We start from the raw sequence: 16593 nt of genomic DNA on the forward strand, positions 1-16593 counted from the left end.
TGGAGTATTACTCAGCAATACAAAAGAGTGAAATATTGCCATTTGTAACTATGTGGATGGAGCTAGAGGGTAACATGCTAAGCAAAATTAGTCAGAGAAAGTATCATATGACTTCACTCATATGAGGACTTTAAGATACAAAACAGATGAACATAAGGGAAGGGAAGCGAAAATAATATAAATACAGGGAGGGGGACAAAAACATAAGAGTCTTAAATATAGAGAACAAAGAGTTACTGGAGGGGTTGTGGAAGGGGGGGTGCACTAAATGGGTAAGGGGCATTAAGGAATCTACTCCTGAAATCATTGTTGCATTCTATGCTAATTGACTTGGATGTAAAAATTTTTTTAATTAAGAAAACAAAAAGAAAAGTGCAAATCTCATTAGAAAAAGCAAGGCATGGTAAAATATTAACAGAACTACAATTGGGTAAAAAAAAATCTTTCAAATTATCAAATTATACTCAAAACAAATCTCCAAAATACTGACAGCCCATGAATGGTTTAAAAGGCACTGAAAGCAAAAACCATAATGTACACAAAAAAGAGGAAAGAAGTACCAAATGTACCTCTGTGTACTGACAGGATGATTTACAAGCTATAGAATTAAAAAATAAAAAAACTTCAGTGAGTGTGCAGGGTATGTGCTTCTTTGTAAAACAAAAAGGATCGAATGCTTGTATACGCACAAAAATGTGTAGACAGAACATATTACACTGTAAACAGCTGTCTCTGAAGAGGGGTACTGGGGGTGTTTGGTGGGATCATGAACCCTTTTGTGCTATTCGCATTTTACCACCATCACCACCTCAACAACAAACTTTTCAAAGGTAAAGAAAGTACATGTGTTTTAAGCCATCAAATATATGTAAAAATCAGAACGGTGACACAAGGGAAGATGCCCAGATCATTTCTCGGGTTGAATGGACCAGTCACCATACCAACACGGTTGACCTACTGAATAAATGAAATTTGCTCCCATTTTTTTCCCTACAAATCCAAAGTATCATTCCTCCCCTAACTAGGATGGAGTTCAATAACATCATACATTATTGTTATCACGTCGATCTTCTCAAAGCCTTCCATTCAGTCAAGAACATACTTGCAGGCATAAAAATGTCCCCATATGTACAACTAGAACCTACTTGGCAAACTTCCAGTCTCTACAGGGCAAGTGGCCAGTGGTTGTTTGGGCCAACAAAGGAAAGGGAGTTGCTGTATGTCATTCTGTTCAGACTGAATATTTTCTGTGATCCATTTACAACAAAGTTGGGAGCAGGAGATATGCAAGTAATAGTTGACCCCAGCCATAGAGGCAGGGTCGCAGAACTGTCATGGGGGCCCTTCACGACAAAAGGTTCTCTTCTCCATGGCCAGTGTTGAGAGGTACAATGCTTAAGCCACAGGATAAAAAGGTATCTGCTGAATTAAAATGAGTTCAAAAGTCAAATGACACACTTATTTGCCATCTAGAATTTAAACCTCCAAAAGAACAAAATAGGAACCATCCCCAACATTCTCCATATGAACGCATTTTACCCCATGTGGAGCTGAGGGCCGGAAATACACACATGGCAACTAAGATACATGTTCTGTAGCGAAATTACAACCTTAATAACGAAGAGCATGCTTACCAGCTGTACAAGTTTTAAAAAGTCAATGAAGACGTCACTTCTCAACATGTTTGGGTCCATGGTTACTGAAAAATACGGATGGAGAGCCAGGTTAGCATGGGGCTGGGTTGACCTCTCTAGTAAATTGCTCTGTCCTCCAGGGAGCCCTGCAGGCTTTGCAGGGCAATGGAGCTAAGACCTCTCAAATACATGAAAATCCACAGAGCTTGCCTCCTCCCGGCAGCCTTGATAGCAACAAAAACCCATCACATCCTCCCAGGAATCTCACTTGATTCATACATCCCCTTATTGCTCAGTATACATCTTGCTGCCCTCGCAGGATGATGGGGGAGTTAATATGAGAAAGCAAAGAGATCTGTAAGCCTGGACCAGGACTGCTGGCGTGGCAAGACATTTCTTCATTTGAAAATCTGAAGTCAACCAAGAAACCCTGATTGAGAGCGCGTCTCATAATGACAGGAGTTCAAGAGGTTATCCTCCCCAAAGGTGCTAATAAGGCTGTGGGATTTCAAGTTTTCTATCCAAGAATGAAGTCTTACCATTTGCAACAATGTGGATGGAACCAGAGAGTATTATGCTAGGCAAAATAAGTCAGTTGGAGAAAGACAAATATATGATTTCATTCTTATGTGAATTTAAGAAACACAACAGTTGAACACGGGAAGGGAAGCAAAAATAAGATAAAAACAGAAAGGGAGGCAAACCATAAGAGACTCTGACATACAGGAACAAACTGAGGGTTGCTGGTGGGGTGTTGGGTGGGGGGATGGGCTAAATGGGTGATGGGCATTAAAGAGGGCACTTGTTGGGATGAGCACTGGGTGTTATAAGTAAGTGATCAATCACTAAATTCTAGTCCTGAAATCATTATTACACTATATGTTAACTTGGATTGAAAAATGAATAAATTAGGGGCGGCTGGGTGGCTCAGTCGGTTAAGTGTCCGGCTTCGGCTCAGGTCATGATCTCAGGGTTTGTGGGTTCGAGCCCTGCGTTGGACTCTGTGCTGACAGCTAGCTCAGAGCCTGGAGCCTGCTTCGGATTCTGTATCTCCCTCTCTCTCTGACCATCCCCTGCTCGCGCTGTCTCTCTCTGTCTCAAAAATAAATGAAAAACATTGAAAATTAAAAAAAAAAAAGAATAAATTAAAGGTGAAAAAATAATAAAGTTTTCTATTCTTTTATTTCTATAAGAGTATTTACTCTCTTAGTTTTAAAGCTCAGATCCCAATATTCAGGTGCTGTGGCCAGAGCAGAGGCTTCCCCACTGAGAGGTCCAAACTCTTGCATGAGGTCCTTAACCGGCCTGCTTCCTCATTTCTTTTTTTTGCAAACTGGTGAAGCATTATTTATTTTTTTTTATTAAATAGTTTATTGTCAAATTGGTTTCCATACAACACCCAGTGCTCTTCCCCACAAGTGCCCTCCTCCATCACCACCACCTCTTTTCCCCCCTCCTCACCCCTTCAGCCCTCGGTTTGTTTTCAGCATTCAATAGTCTCTCAGGTTTTGCGTCCCTCTCTCTCCCCAACTCTCTTTCCCTCTTCCCCTCCCCCTGGTTCCTGATTTCTTAACCCTCCTTCCCTACATGCCTCTCCTGGGCCCTGCACTTTAGCTACATTTATGTATTTACTAAATCTGTATCAAATGTCTTTCTCTTTTCTTTTCTTTCTTTTTTTTCTTTTATTGCTGTTTCAAATTATTTCATCACATAAATTCCACCAACATTCAAAACTAGCACTGACTGGGGTACCTGGGTGGCTTGGCTGGTTAAGCATCTGACTTTGGCTCAGGTCATGATCTCACAGTTCGTGGGTTCGAGCCCCACATGAGGCTCGGTGCTCACTAGCTCAGAGCCTGGAGCCTGTCTTTGGATTCTGTGTTTCCCTCTCTCTCTGACCTTCCCCTGCTCACGCTGTCTCTCCCTCTCTCAAAAATAAATAAAAACATTAAAAATTAAAAAAAAAAAAACCTAGCACTGACTGAAGTCATTTCGGGTTGTGCCATTCCCAAACAATGCTACATTTTTCAATATAAATGAACTAGAAGAAAGTCTTTCTACCATGAGAAACTTTTTATAAAAAATATTCCTGGGGCACCTGGATGGCTCAGTGGGTTAAGCATCTGACTTCCATTCAGGTCATGATCTTGTGGTTCATGCATTCCAGCCCCATGTCAGGCTCTGTGCTGACAGCTCAGAGCCTGGAGCCAGCTTCAGATTCTCTGTCTCCCTCTCTCTCTGTCCCCACCCGCACCCGGCTCCCCGCCTTCTCTCTCCCTCAAAAATAAATAAACATTAAAAAATAAAAATTAAAAAAAGATATTCCCTCTTTTTTAAGGGAGGTGATTTTAGGGTAGGCAAAAAAAAACACCCCATATTATTTTCTGGAATGTATGTGGTGTACATGTAAGTTAACATAATAGTTGGCATGGATTCTTGGAGATGGGGAAAGCTGTTGAAAAAGTGCTAAGCACTTTGTATGTTTTAGTTCACTTAATCTTTACAATAAACCCTGGGGTATATATTATCTCCATTTATCAGATAGACACTGAAACTCAGGTCCTACAGCTAGTGAAGTACAAACCTAGGATTTGACAGTAGTTCTGACTCTAGTCTTAGTCACAACTCTAGGCTGCGTTGTCTCCTTGCTTTATCTTGCTAGAGGATGCAGATGTCCTGATGATACATAAACAAAAGCCAGGCCTGAAAAAGCAACCCCTTAGGCACTGAGAAGACCAGTAGTTAGAAAGAGGTATATCACAAAGACATTAGAAATCAAGCCAAGAGAGAATAAAAATTCAATAGATGTTACATTTAGAGTTTAAAAAGGCTTATTTAATGGGTCTAAAAGAGGTATATTCTCCATTACAAAAGACAAATGGGAAATGGATGATCTCTAGAATTTTTATTTACTATCTTTAAAAAACTGTGTACACCCATGAGAAATAATGAAGTTAATCTAGAATTTCTGACTTAGGATGATCTGTAAAATATAGATTTTAAAAGGGGAAAAAACAACTCACAGAAGAAAAAAATATTTTTCCATGTGCTACGAAGGGTATCAGTGGGTTAGTTGGTGTAGTTTGAAAAAGGTATCTAGATTAGATAACATTATTGTATCAATGTTAATTGCCTGATTTTGATAACTATATTGTGATTGTAGAGAGAATGTCCTTGATTTTAGGAAATACACACAGAAGTATTTAAGGTTAAAGTAGCTTGTGTATGTAACACAAGCATTTAAAATATATATATTATATATATAACATATATAAATTATAAATATGTTTTTATATAAATATATAAAAATATCTGTTTTAAAACATATAGAAATATATAAACACATAGAAAGATATACATATATAAAATATACATACATATCCAGGAAATTGAGAGGATGATAAAGCAAATATGAAATGTTAACATTTGGGAAATCTGGGTGAAGAATATACAGAAATTCTCTGCATTATTCCTGCACCCTATTTGTAAGTCAGAAATTCTTTCAGAATGAAATTGTTAAGCATCAATTACCAAAAAGTATACAGAGTAAATTTCAATTTGTGTTTAATAAACAGGGATGTGCATACACACCAGTAGACACAAAAATTATTTCCAAGGAATATATAAGCCACTTACAACAGTGCTGACTTCTAGAAGCCTCGAGGTCTAGGCTGGAAGAGAATATACCTTTTATTGTATACTCTTTGGACAGGTTCTATTTTTAAAATATTTTGTGTGTATACTCTCTCCCCTTTTAAAAATCTGTTTTTTTAAGTTTATTTATTTTGAGAGAGGCTGAAAATGTTCAGGGTTGGGGGCAAGGACAGAGATAGGGAGAGAGGGAGAATCCCAAGCAAGCCTCACTGGGGTCAGAGCCGATCTTCAAGGGTTCCTGGTGAGGACAGAGATGGAAATGCATCTCTGAGCCTGCTGATAAACATCTCCCGTGTCTCCTGAGAACTTTCACGAAAAACAGTTTACCTCAGTCTTCTATTTCTGTCTTGCTTTTTTTTTAAGTTTATTTATTTGTTTTGAGAGAGACAGAGACATCATGAGTGGGTGAGAGAGGGAGAGAAAGAGAGAGAGAGAATCCCAAGCAGACTCCGCACTGTCAACACAGAGCCTGACATGGGGCTCCAGCTCACAAAACTGTGGGATCATGACCTGAGCTGAAACCAAGAGTCAGATGCTTAACAGACTGAGCCACCCAGGCGCCCCTCCTCTATTTCAGGTTCAACTCAGGTGTTATGTCTGTGACTTCTACAATCAAAGCCAACACATAACACCCAAGCGCAAATCTGAAAACAAAGTATTTTTAAAACCAAATACAAAGGCCATATTTTGTATGACTCCATTTATATACAATATTCAGAACAGGCAAATCTATAAGGACAGAAATCAGTATAGGGGGTGATAGAGGCAGGTGGGGGAAGGAATAAAAAGTGACTGACAATAGGTGTGAGGTTTCCTTTGGGAGGGTGACAAAAATGTTCTCAAATTAGACTATGGTGGGGTGGGTGGTTGCACAATTTGGTAAATATACTAAAAACCACTGAATTGTACACTTTAAATGGGTGAGTTTTAAGTGTATAACCTGCATCTCAATAAATCTGTAAAACTACAATCCAAATACATACCCTTCTGCAAATACTGTTCCAATTGGTCCCTTCTATCATCAGCCATGGATGTGGTCATTGCGAGATAGTACTTTGGTGGAAAGGATGGCAGGCAATTTCCAAAGACCCGCCTCAGCTGAAAGATCCAAAAAATACACACTTCAGAGCCTCCAATTCAAGGTTGGTGAGACACCAAAGCCTTCCCTTATGGCAAGTCTCACTCGAGTACTTAATTTAAAATTGCCCCTTCCTGGTGGCCAAAAGAAGGAAAAGGGATGCTTTGGTTTTCCTAAGGACTTTATTTCAGTACATGTTTCTGAAGATACTGTTAGACATACAATAGACTGACATCGCCAGTTGGAGTTTGGTAGATTTGGGATACATTTTAATTTTTCATTTGTTTTTGCAAATGAAACTTAGACCATACAGTAGTTTTAAGATTCATCCCCCAGTAGAATCTGGGATACCAATGATGGTTAGGAATTTAATTCCCCCATGCCACCTCCACCAAATCTGAACATAGCAGAGGAGGTTTACAGCGTGGTGTCTGAAACCGTATCCACGAGACGGTGCTAATGAGCCCTGGGAATGTGGCTAGTCCACACCGAGATATGCGGTCAGTATAAAATACATTCCGGACCTCAAAACTTCATACAAAGAAAAAAAAGTAAAATGTTTCACTAATAGCTTTTTATATGGATTATATGTTGTAATGGTAATATTTTAGATATACTAGGTTAAATAAAATATATTACTAACATTAATTCCACTGGTTTCTTTTTATGCGTTTTGATCAGCCTACCAGAAAATGTTAAATTACATGTGTGGCTTGTATTATATTTCTGTTGGGCAGTGCTGGTTTAAGATTCCTGTAAGGTTAACATATGATCCCAGTAGAAACCCTGTGAGCGAGTGAGTTCCCTCCCTCCCCAGCCATCCACCCACCGGATTATTGATCCAAGATCAAGGTGGCAGGTGTTTTTATGCAAGCTAATAGTGGATGCATCAAAATTAAATTAAGATAACCAAAGTGCATTTTCCTTCATTCCAGGCCTACACTTACAGAGGCAGCTTGAAGATGAGGAATAGCAGCATTTCTTTATGAGAGAGGAAACTAGCCAGAAATCAGGTTTTAACGTGGTACCTCTGGAGAAGAAGGGCTCAAGCTCTTATTCTTACCATAGTCAGTAGCTTAAAGAAAATGAAAGCAGACCTAAGATAAACCAACAGGTAGGAATTTTAATCTCATCGCCTTTGTCACAAACACAGGTGTATCTGGTGAATGTTTACCGTGCGGAGGCCCTAACGTCAAAATACATCAAGAATCTGACCACTTCGTGGGAGGCAAGATGGTGGAGAAGTAGGGAGCACTGTAGTCTTCGGCCGCCTGCATCTATCAATCTGAGAAGGACTGAAGCGACAATACTCTGATCTGCAAGAGGGGGAGGAGAACACACAGACCCCAGAAAGAAGACAACCTCAGAGATGCCAGAGTGCGTGCGAACTGGGGAAATTAAAAAATGGGCCAGCCCCGGAGAGACAAGGGGAAGAGAAAGAGAGACTGAACACTCTCATAGTCCTGTCTCTAGAGAAGCGAGAAAGAACTTAGCCCGGGGCAGAGAGGGAGATTGGCACCCCATATATAACCTCTGGGCGCGGGGGGAGAAACCCGTCCCATATTGCTGGCAGATTCTTCCTTGGGCTCGGCAGCATCTATGGAAACCAACTTGACAATAAACTATAAAAAAAATAATTTTGGATTACACACAAAAAAAGAATCTGACCACTTGTCTCCACCCCCATTGCCTTCCTCCTGGTCTAAACCACTGTCCCCCTTTCCTTGATTTTTGCAGAAACTATGCAAGAGATTTCTCTGCTTCTGCCCTTGATCCCCTTGTGTTTATTCTTTTTTTCTTTTATGGTTTATTGTCAAGTTGGTTTCCATATAACACCCAGTGCTCATCCCCACAAGGGCCCTCCTCCATACCCATCACCCCCTTCAGTTTATTCTTAAGATAGCGTCTAAGGTGACATACTGAAAGTGTAAGCTAGGTCAGTCCACCACCCTGCTCAAAATCCTTCATGGCTCCCTGCCTCATTCAAGGAAAAGCCAGTATCTTTACAACAGCCTGGAGCTGTGTCGTTTAACTGGATGACTGCCAGCCACCTGGCTCTACTTACATTTAAACGTAAGTTAATTAAAGTGAAATAAACTCTAGAAAAAATTTTTTAAATGTTTATTTTTGAGAGACAGACAGACAGAGAGACAGAGCACAAGTGGGCGAGGGGCAGAGAGAGAGGCAGACACAGAATCCGAAGCAGCCTCCAGGCTTCAAGCTGTTAGCACAGAGCCCGAAGCGAGGCTCACACTCAACATGAGATCATGACGTGAACCAGACTTGGACACTTAACCCACTGAGCCACCCAGGTGCCCCAAAAATGAAAAAAAAAAATTAAATTCAGCTTCTTGGTCATACTAGCCACATTTCAAATACTCAGTCGTATTTGAAAGTAGCAAGTTTCAGTTCAGTAGCTACTGAATTGGACAAAGAGCATTTCCATCAGCACAGAAAGTTCTACCAGACAGCATTGTTTTAATATCTAGAAAGGTTAGTAACTGCCTGTAGGTAAGACACATTAAGTAAATGGATAGCAGGTGGTGAATCTCGGGGTTTTTACTGCTGGAGCGAGGGTTTTCAGATAAGGGAAGCAGGCCAGAATGATGTTGATGGTGGACGAATTATAGTTGGAGATATTGGTATGGACTCATGTTTAGTTTAACACAGATACAGAAGGTTACATATAGAAGTATTTATACATATGTATATACACACGTTTTCCTTGCTGTGTCAACTAAGAGGGCGTAGAAGCAACAACACTGTAACAGCAGTGAACTCACCTAGTCCAAGATCTTGGTTTCTTTTAAATGTTCTCCAACTAAAGCAACCAGAACTCCGTGAAGAAAATAGTTGATTTTTAGGACTGAAGCAGGAGATAGATAAGAGGGATCTGGAGCACCCGAATACAAGAAAGTGCTCAAAACAACAACAAAAATCAACAATGAGTGCATGTCAAAGAGGCACAGAAGAAAATTCAAAGAGCTCCATGGGCCAGACATGGAATAACTAAAATAGCAAAATAAAGCAGTATTGAAGTATAACCACAAGTATAAGGTAAATATCCCAGAGTCCATCCAGATCCAGATTACTGAATAAATGGGAGAGAAAAGACAAATCTGTGAAGATCCCAAACAACTTATGTAGACACTCACCCTACAAGGATGGAGCATTAACCCCCACTCCTTAAGTGTGGACCATACACAGTGACTGCCTTTCAAAGGGTACACTATGGAAAGGGAGGAAAAAGAGTAACTTTACAGGGGGGACACCTTACACACAGCCTCAGCCAAGTGATCAAGGTAGTCATCGAGAGTGATAAGTCAGGTTGACAGTGGGGACTTTTCCTGTGATGTGATTAGAACAACACAGGCCTTTGTCGTTTTCCTCCCAAAACCCACAACCCCAGCCTGGTCATGTGAAAAACATCAGATCCTAACAGAAACATCCCACAGAATGGCTGACCAGTGCTCCCCAAAATGGTCATTAAAAACAAGGAGGGGTGCCTGGGTGGCTCAGTCCGTTAAGGGTTCAACTTCAGCTCAGGTCATGATCTCACAGCTCATGGGTTTGAGCCCCATGTCAGGCTCTACGCAGACAGCTCAGAACCTGGAGCTTGTTTCAGATTTTGTGTCTCCCCCTCTCTCTGCCCCTTCCCTGCTCACACTCTGTCTGTCTCTCTCTTAAAAATGAATAAACATTAAAAAATTTTCAAAACAAAGAAAGTGTAAGAAACTGACACAGTCAAGAGAAGTGTAGGCAGACATGACAATAAATGTAATATGGTGTCCTAGATGGGATTCTAGGGCAGAAATAGGGCATTAGGTTAACACTAAAGAAGCATAACTGAATTGTGGGCTACAGTTAATAATAATGTATCAAAATTGGTTCCTTAACTATAATAAATGCTCCATGCTAGTGGAAAATAGTAAGAAAAACTGGGTGCAAAGATATATGGGAATACTTTGTACTATCTTTGCAATTATCATGTAAATCTAAAACTGGTCCACAAAAAATAAAGTTCATTAAAAAAAAAAAAACAGGGGCACCTGGGTGGCTCAGTCAGTTCAGTGTCCAACTTTGGCTCAGGTCATGATCTCACATTTGTGGGTTTGAGCACCTTGTCCGGCTCTGTGCTGACAGCTCAGAGCCTGGAGCCTGCTTCCAATTCTGTGTCTCCCTCTCTCTCTGCCCCTCCCCCTCTTGCTTGGTCTCTCTCGCTCTCTCTCCTTCTCTCTCAAAAATAAAATAAAACATTAAAAAACATACACACACCTGATATTATGACTTCCTGAAAAATGAAAGGTTCTGGAATCATTGGGGTCACATTCCTCAGGTAATTATCTCCCTTAGAGGAAGGCTAAGCAGCCTCTAGCCTGATTCATGCCTCCCATTTAAACTGCCTGCCTGACCCCCATAGCCACTGAATTTTGCAACTATTCCTCCTTTGAATCTGTTAGTATAAAATATCATAACAACTCTTTTTTTTTTAATTCAAGGCAATTTTCCTGTTATGCCAAACACTGTCAAAAGACACCCCAGTTGGAGCGAGCCTGCTCAAACAACCTGGGATTTATGTACCCTGTCTCTGCTAGTTCCATTAAGTAAGAGCGTGCAATTCTTGGTATGCAATTATTTCTTGACTAATAGATTAAGCGATCTTTAAAAGGCAATTTTCTTCCTAGGCGTGTGTTCATAAATGTCGAAGATACTCCCAAATTGGTTTGAATCACAGCAGCCTTGAGCCACCAGAGCCGCCTGGATTTCCCACCAGCAGGACAGCTGGGGAAGCCCCTTCCTATGGTCAAGAACTGGGGGAAAAGTCACCAAGGCTTAAGGTTCTAATACCCATCACAGCACAGAAAAAAAAAAACAAAAAAACAAAACAACAACTCTCCCAGCAGGTTTCACAACCTGAGCTGACTTCTCAAGGAATCTTTTCCCTCCCCTTTCTGATACTGGTCTAAGAGGAAAGATAAACATGTAATAAACTGAGTAAAGTCTGCCAAAAGTTAATCATTGACTCCCCAGGTTCTTCAACTCCATCAAAATACAATCTTTTCTATTGGTCTCAGAGAGCACACAGTTAAGCTATTAAAACCAGTAGCATATTAAGAATTACCTGTCATTAGGGTTTAGCCCAAATACTCTTTCCAAAAATTGTTCAGATATCCAAAGGAAAACACACCTCTTTCATTCTTTTATTATGAGATGTTTTTGTTTGTTTGGGATTTTTGTCTGTTTTTGAAAGGCCATGTTTAAGACATATATATTTTTAATCCTAGCACAAACTCCTGCACCATTTCTCCATCATACAGTTCTGCCTTTTAACATGAACAGGACTTTACTGGTCAGTGGAAAATATCCCCCTCTTCCCTGCGTATGCACTACCCCCCCCCCATACTTAACCCGAAGTGGTGGCCTGGGACAAGTGGAATTACAGACGCAAATGGCATCCTTTCTACTGTCAGTTTCTAATGTTGATTCATCCATCCCGACTCTCCACAGCCCCTTGGAATCAAACCCCAGATTTACCAGATAGAGGGCCACAGCTCAAGGCAATCTGGTCTGTGGCATCTGGTACCAAAGACCGTTAGCCTAGAGCTTGTATGTTACCCCATTTGTTAATCAAAATAGCCCTGCGAAGTAGATGATCATCATCACCATTAACACTGTCATCTTGCCACCTTCATGTCAAGGTTACATAACTAACAGTCACAGTAACCTGAAGCTCAGGGAGATGAAGTGACTTTAACCAAAGTCTTACAAGCTAACGAGTGATGGGCCTTCTTTACTTTTTCCTTCTCCCCCTCATTTTCCTCCCTTCTCCCTCCTTTCTCCTCTGCTTCTCCACCAAATCTCCATTGAGCACCTACTAAAGAAGGATTCTGTGCTGGGTATCCTAGGCCAACAGTCCTCATTCATTTCTTCATTTAAATATTTGGATCTTGTAACTAAATAATCAGGGGAAACAAAATACATGCACAAAAAGAAGAATATGACAAGATCTAAACACAAAGTAAAACAGGAATCAGAGAAAGGCATCATGTGAGATCAAGGAGGCCTTCCCAGAAGAGGTGAGGCTTGCGATGAGTCTTGAGAAAGGGCAGGTCCCAGCAATCAGGGGTCTGCCCAGGAGGGGGAAGTGAGGTAGACAGAGGTTATGAGTGGGCCAGCCTGATACAAACAGAGAATGTGAGGAGGGAGAGAGGGAAGGAGCTAGGCTGGGCCAGCACCTGGCAGGCAGGAGAACTAAATCAGCACGTATGGGCCCCCCAAGCCATCCACTCAAGGATCCTTTGCAAGATTCTATGGCTTGTGCCTATTGCCAAATCGATCCTAGCAGAATACTTGCAAAGAGAGGCAAGCATCCTTTTCATAGAGTCCGGTGTCACTTACACAGGATGGCCTCCGCCCTAACACTTGGTCAAAATGAGCCAGTTCAATGTTTCCTTCACAGGTGTCTTTAAATCCCTTTAAGGAAGGTGGTGTAGGCAAGGGCAGGGCATAAATAAAACTGGTTTTGTTTATTTAAAGGCATAGAAAGAAGTCAGTCAAACAGTTCACATGGCAGAGATGAGTGCACTCAACGGCGAAGGGGCGCGCGCTGCCCGACCCTCACGGGGGGCCAAGCTTGCAGGCGATGACTTCAGACGGCCCCTTTCACAGCGGACGGACACCTTGAACGCACAGCCAGGTTCAGCCTTCCATGCGTTAGCCTCCGTGCAATGTGGCAGAGAAAGGGCAGGGGCCACCTCACCTGGGCGGGTGCCTCTCCTCAATCCCAAAATTATCCAACACACAAAACAGAAATCCAACACCTAAAGCCAAAAATCACACGTGCCGAAGCACCATCTGCACTGAATGTACCACAGCGCATGGCATCTAATAGGAACTTAGAATAAATGAATGAATGAGTCAGTTAATTCTATAAGATGAAATTTCTGTTCTGTCAGGATGCCGAACTTCCTAGGAAAAATACTCACCAAACCCACAGCCTTTTATTGCTTCCTTTTTAATAGTATTTTTGTATTAAATCAGATTAAGAATTCTGAGCCACTTCAGATCTCCAATGGAATAAGAAGAATAAAATCTAGCGGGTGGTGCCTGAGCGATGTCCCCCAAACTTTCTGTCTCAGACTTCGGGTTGCCAGACAAAAGGCAGGATGCCCCCAGTTAAGTATTGTTCCAAATGCTGCACGGAACTACTCGGCCCAACACTTTTTTGTTACTTATCTGAAATCCACATTGTGCTGGGGAGCCTGTGGTTTTCTTTGCTAAAACTGGCAACCTTACTCAGACTATCTACAATTAATGATGACGAGTGACCTGCTGACCCCACAAAGGCTTGCTAGACAGCCTGAATAAAATCAGGGCCTGGAACTCAAGCAGAAACCAGATATTGGTTGGCTGGGGCCAGAGATGGAGGGAGAGGATCAAGGGCAAAGGGGGCAAGGGACCTTACAGAGTGCAGTCTGGATTATGGTGGTAGTATACATTTACCAAAATTCACCACACTGAACAGCTAAAATTGGGAAATTTTTATTATGTTATTCCAAAATAGAGTAAAAGCTTGTTACTTTAAGACTCACTTGTTTTACTGATACAATTTATTTTAACTTTATAAGAAACCACAAGGTTTAATGGGTCAAAGTAGGTACTGAAGATCAGATCTTGACTCCAACACTTAATAGCAATTTGGCTTTGGGCAAGTTGTGCCTCAGTTTTCCCATCTGTTAAATGGGGCTAATTATAATCCTGGATCATAGGATTGCTGTAAAACTTAAACATGCTATTACATATAAAACTCTTGGCTTCAACCTTAACACAGAGTAACTGCTTGTTGTTGTTTTAAATAATACCAATATTCACCTAAGTTCTAAATCGTTTTTTTTTAATGAAGTTGTTCCTATAGAAAGAAGGAAAATGATAAGTGCAAGGTGTAAGATAGTTGGAAACTGGATAAAGAAATATCCACTTTTGGATTTTGAAAAACCTGGGATAAATACAAAGTATTAATTAATATCTACCCTGTACCCCACATTGGACACCAGGCTGTGGCAATTTGCCATTTAAGAGTCCACTGTACTGAATAACATGTTTTCCCTGGCTTCCAAAATAGAATAAAAGTCTCCTCACTTTATGTCTCCACCTGTGAACCTACTAAGATTTGATAGGTCTTAGATTATCTGAAAATGAGCCTTTTTCTGAGTCTGTTGGTTAAGGAGGGACTGACTCAGGAATTCTTCAAGATTCTCCATCAGTAAATGTTTACTGATCATGTGCAACACACCAGGCTCTGGGAGAAACTGGCCCCTCCTCTGGGAAGTTGGCACCCTTAACCACCTATTTGCTTACTATTTGATGAAAAAATAGGAGGGCAGAGAAGAGGTGAGGTGACCAGCCAGGCAGCAGTCGGTCAATTCCACACCCTCCTGCTCCGCACTGCTGTCTCCTGCTTTTCACGGCAGCCTCCCCAGTCCCATCCCACATTACAGAAGACAGATTATCGGGGGAAATGATACATCAACTTCCTCCTCCATATGCCCGACACACCTATACTTTCTCTTCCATTAACCTCCATCTGCCTACCTCCACAGTCCTTCCAAATCCCCAGACACGTTTTGGTCACAAGTAGATGCTCATCTTGCACAAGTCTGAATCCATGCCCTTCCTCTCTGAGTCCGCCAACCAACATTCCTGAGGAACTTCTGGGGCACAGGTACTGCAGCAGATGGTAGCAATTCGGAGATGCCACACAAATTAGGGAACAAGCACATTACACCTGGTTTTTTGTTGAGTCCAAAGACCCTTAATCATCCCCTGAAAATGAACTTTTTTCCTATGCCTGCGGTCATAAGAGCAAGAAGCTTCCCTGAAATGTTTGCAATAGTAAAAACTGAAATTGAGACCTGTCCATCAGCAGAAGGCAGTTCAAGGAAATGTGTATCTACTCTCTAGAAACACAGATTGCCTGGAAGGATTCTCCCAAAAATAGCGGGTGCCTGGGCAAGTTTGTTTGCCTCTTGTTGTTGTTAAGTTTATTTATTTAAGCAGTCTCTATAAGGAACCTGGGGCTCAAACTCATGACCCTGAGATCAAGAGTCACATACTCTTCTGACAGAGCCAGCCAGGGGTCTTTTTCTTGCTTGCTTGCTTGCTTGTTTGCTTGCTTTCATTTCTGTATATGCTCACAAGTACAAAAATCTAAAAAACAATAGTTTTTAATTAAAAAGAAAATATTATGCATGGAGGCAGAGGGAGAGTGAAGTTAATTTCCAAACTTTAATTTACTCCTCTAACCCATTTTGAAGACTTGCAACACTTCCTTATTAGGACAATAAAACCCATGAGAGCATGCTAATAAACCAGGCTACCTCCCAAAGAAAATGCCATCAGCACATCAAATCGAGAAACTATAGTGGAAAATGGTCTCCTCGCTTGATCATTTGCTTCCTGGGTTTCCAGCCTGCCAACACTTGAAGCCCATAATACACTCATTTGAAAACAAAAAATAGACACACCTTTTCAAAGAAGCCTAAGACACTCTGGGAGAGAGAGAATTAATTATCTATCTATGTACAAGATTCCTAAGACTACAGTTCCGTCTAGACTTCGTATGCTCATTTTGAACAGGGAAGAGCTGAAATGCAGCCCACCGTCGGCCAGCACCCTGCCCGCAGGGGCTGCTGGGGATCCCAGGGCTGGATCAAGAGATTGGGAGAATCACCTGAGCCCTATTCCTTCATCTCCCAGCTGTAGATGGTTAGGAGCGGCCACCTATATAAACGGAGCTGTTGCCGGAGCTCTTCCAAGTTAGTCTTTACTCCCGACGCTGTTTCGCAGAGTAGGGGCTTGGAGCCCTCAAAAAGGTCCGGTGTTTGGGGGCGCCCTCTTACCCGCCTCGAGCCCGCTCACCTGTTCGTTCCAACGGTGCAGCTGGCTGTAGCGCACCCTGCAGAAGAGGTACCCGTCCAGGTACACGGAGTACAGCTGCAACACGGAGACAGACCGGCTCAGGTTAGCTGCGTGAGCAGGTGTGTCACCGCCCTTCCCCCAGCCCAATCAGACCCTGCTCCCCCGCGCACCACATAGCGGCCCCCCAGCGCGTCCGGCCGCTGCTGGGACACCGGGATGCAGAAGTGCATCTTCATGGTTCTGGCGGCGGCCGGGAGCGGCGGCGGCGAGGCCGGGCTCCGGGAGCGGAGCGCGGCGGGTCTGCAGCAG

At 42.0% G+C, this 16593-nt stretch overlaps 2 protein-coding genes across 3 annotated transcripts in view; one reads left to right on the forward strand and one right to left on the reverse strand.

Annotated features, from left to right (window-relative positions):
* Nucleotides 1-7716, forward strand: part of LOC115278829 (translation initiation factor IF-2-like) — a 79093-nt gene extending 71377 nt beyond the window's left edge. Inside the window, exon 4 of the mRNA XM_029923309.1 lies at nt 7520-7716. The gene's annotated coding sequence lies outside the window, so the exon portion shown is untranslated. The remainder of the gene's footprint in view (nt 1-7519) is intronic.
* SNX31 (sorting nexin 31) overlaps nt 1-16525 on the reverse strand; it is a 72877-nt gene extending 56352 nt beyond the window's left edge. For both annotated transcript variants that reach the window (XM_029923392.1, XM_029923391.1), the window contains exons 1-4: nt 16455-16525; nt 16285-16359; nt 6272-6386; nt 1635-1699 (exon numbers count right to left, since the gene is read on the reverse strand). In XM_029923392.1, the coding sequence (XP_029779252.1) occupies nt 1635-1699; nt 6272-6386; nt 16285-16359; nt 16455-16520 (321 nt within the window). In that variant the 5' untranslated portion in view covers nt 16521-16525. The remainder of the gene's footprint in view (nt 1-1634; nt 1700-6271; nt 6387-16284; nt 16360-16454) is intronic.
* Between the last annotated feature and the right edge of the window lie 68 nt (nt 16526-16593).

The sequence above is a fragment of the Suricata suricatta genome, chromosome 15, assembly GCF_006229205.1.
Source record: "Suricata suricatta isolate VVHF042 chromosome 15, meerkat_22Aug2017_6uvM2_HiC, whole genome shotgun sequence".
Lineage (NCBI taxonomy): Eukaryota > Metazoa > Chordata > Mammalia > Carnivora > Herpestidae > Suricata > Suricata suricatta.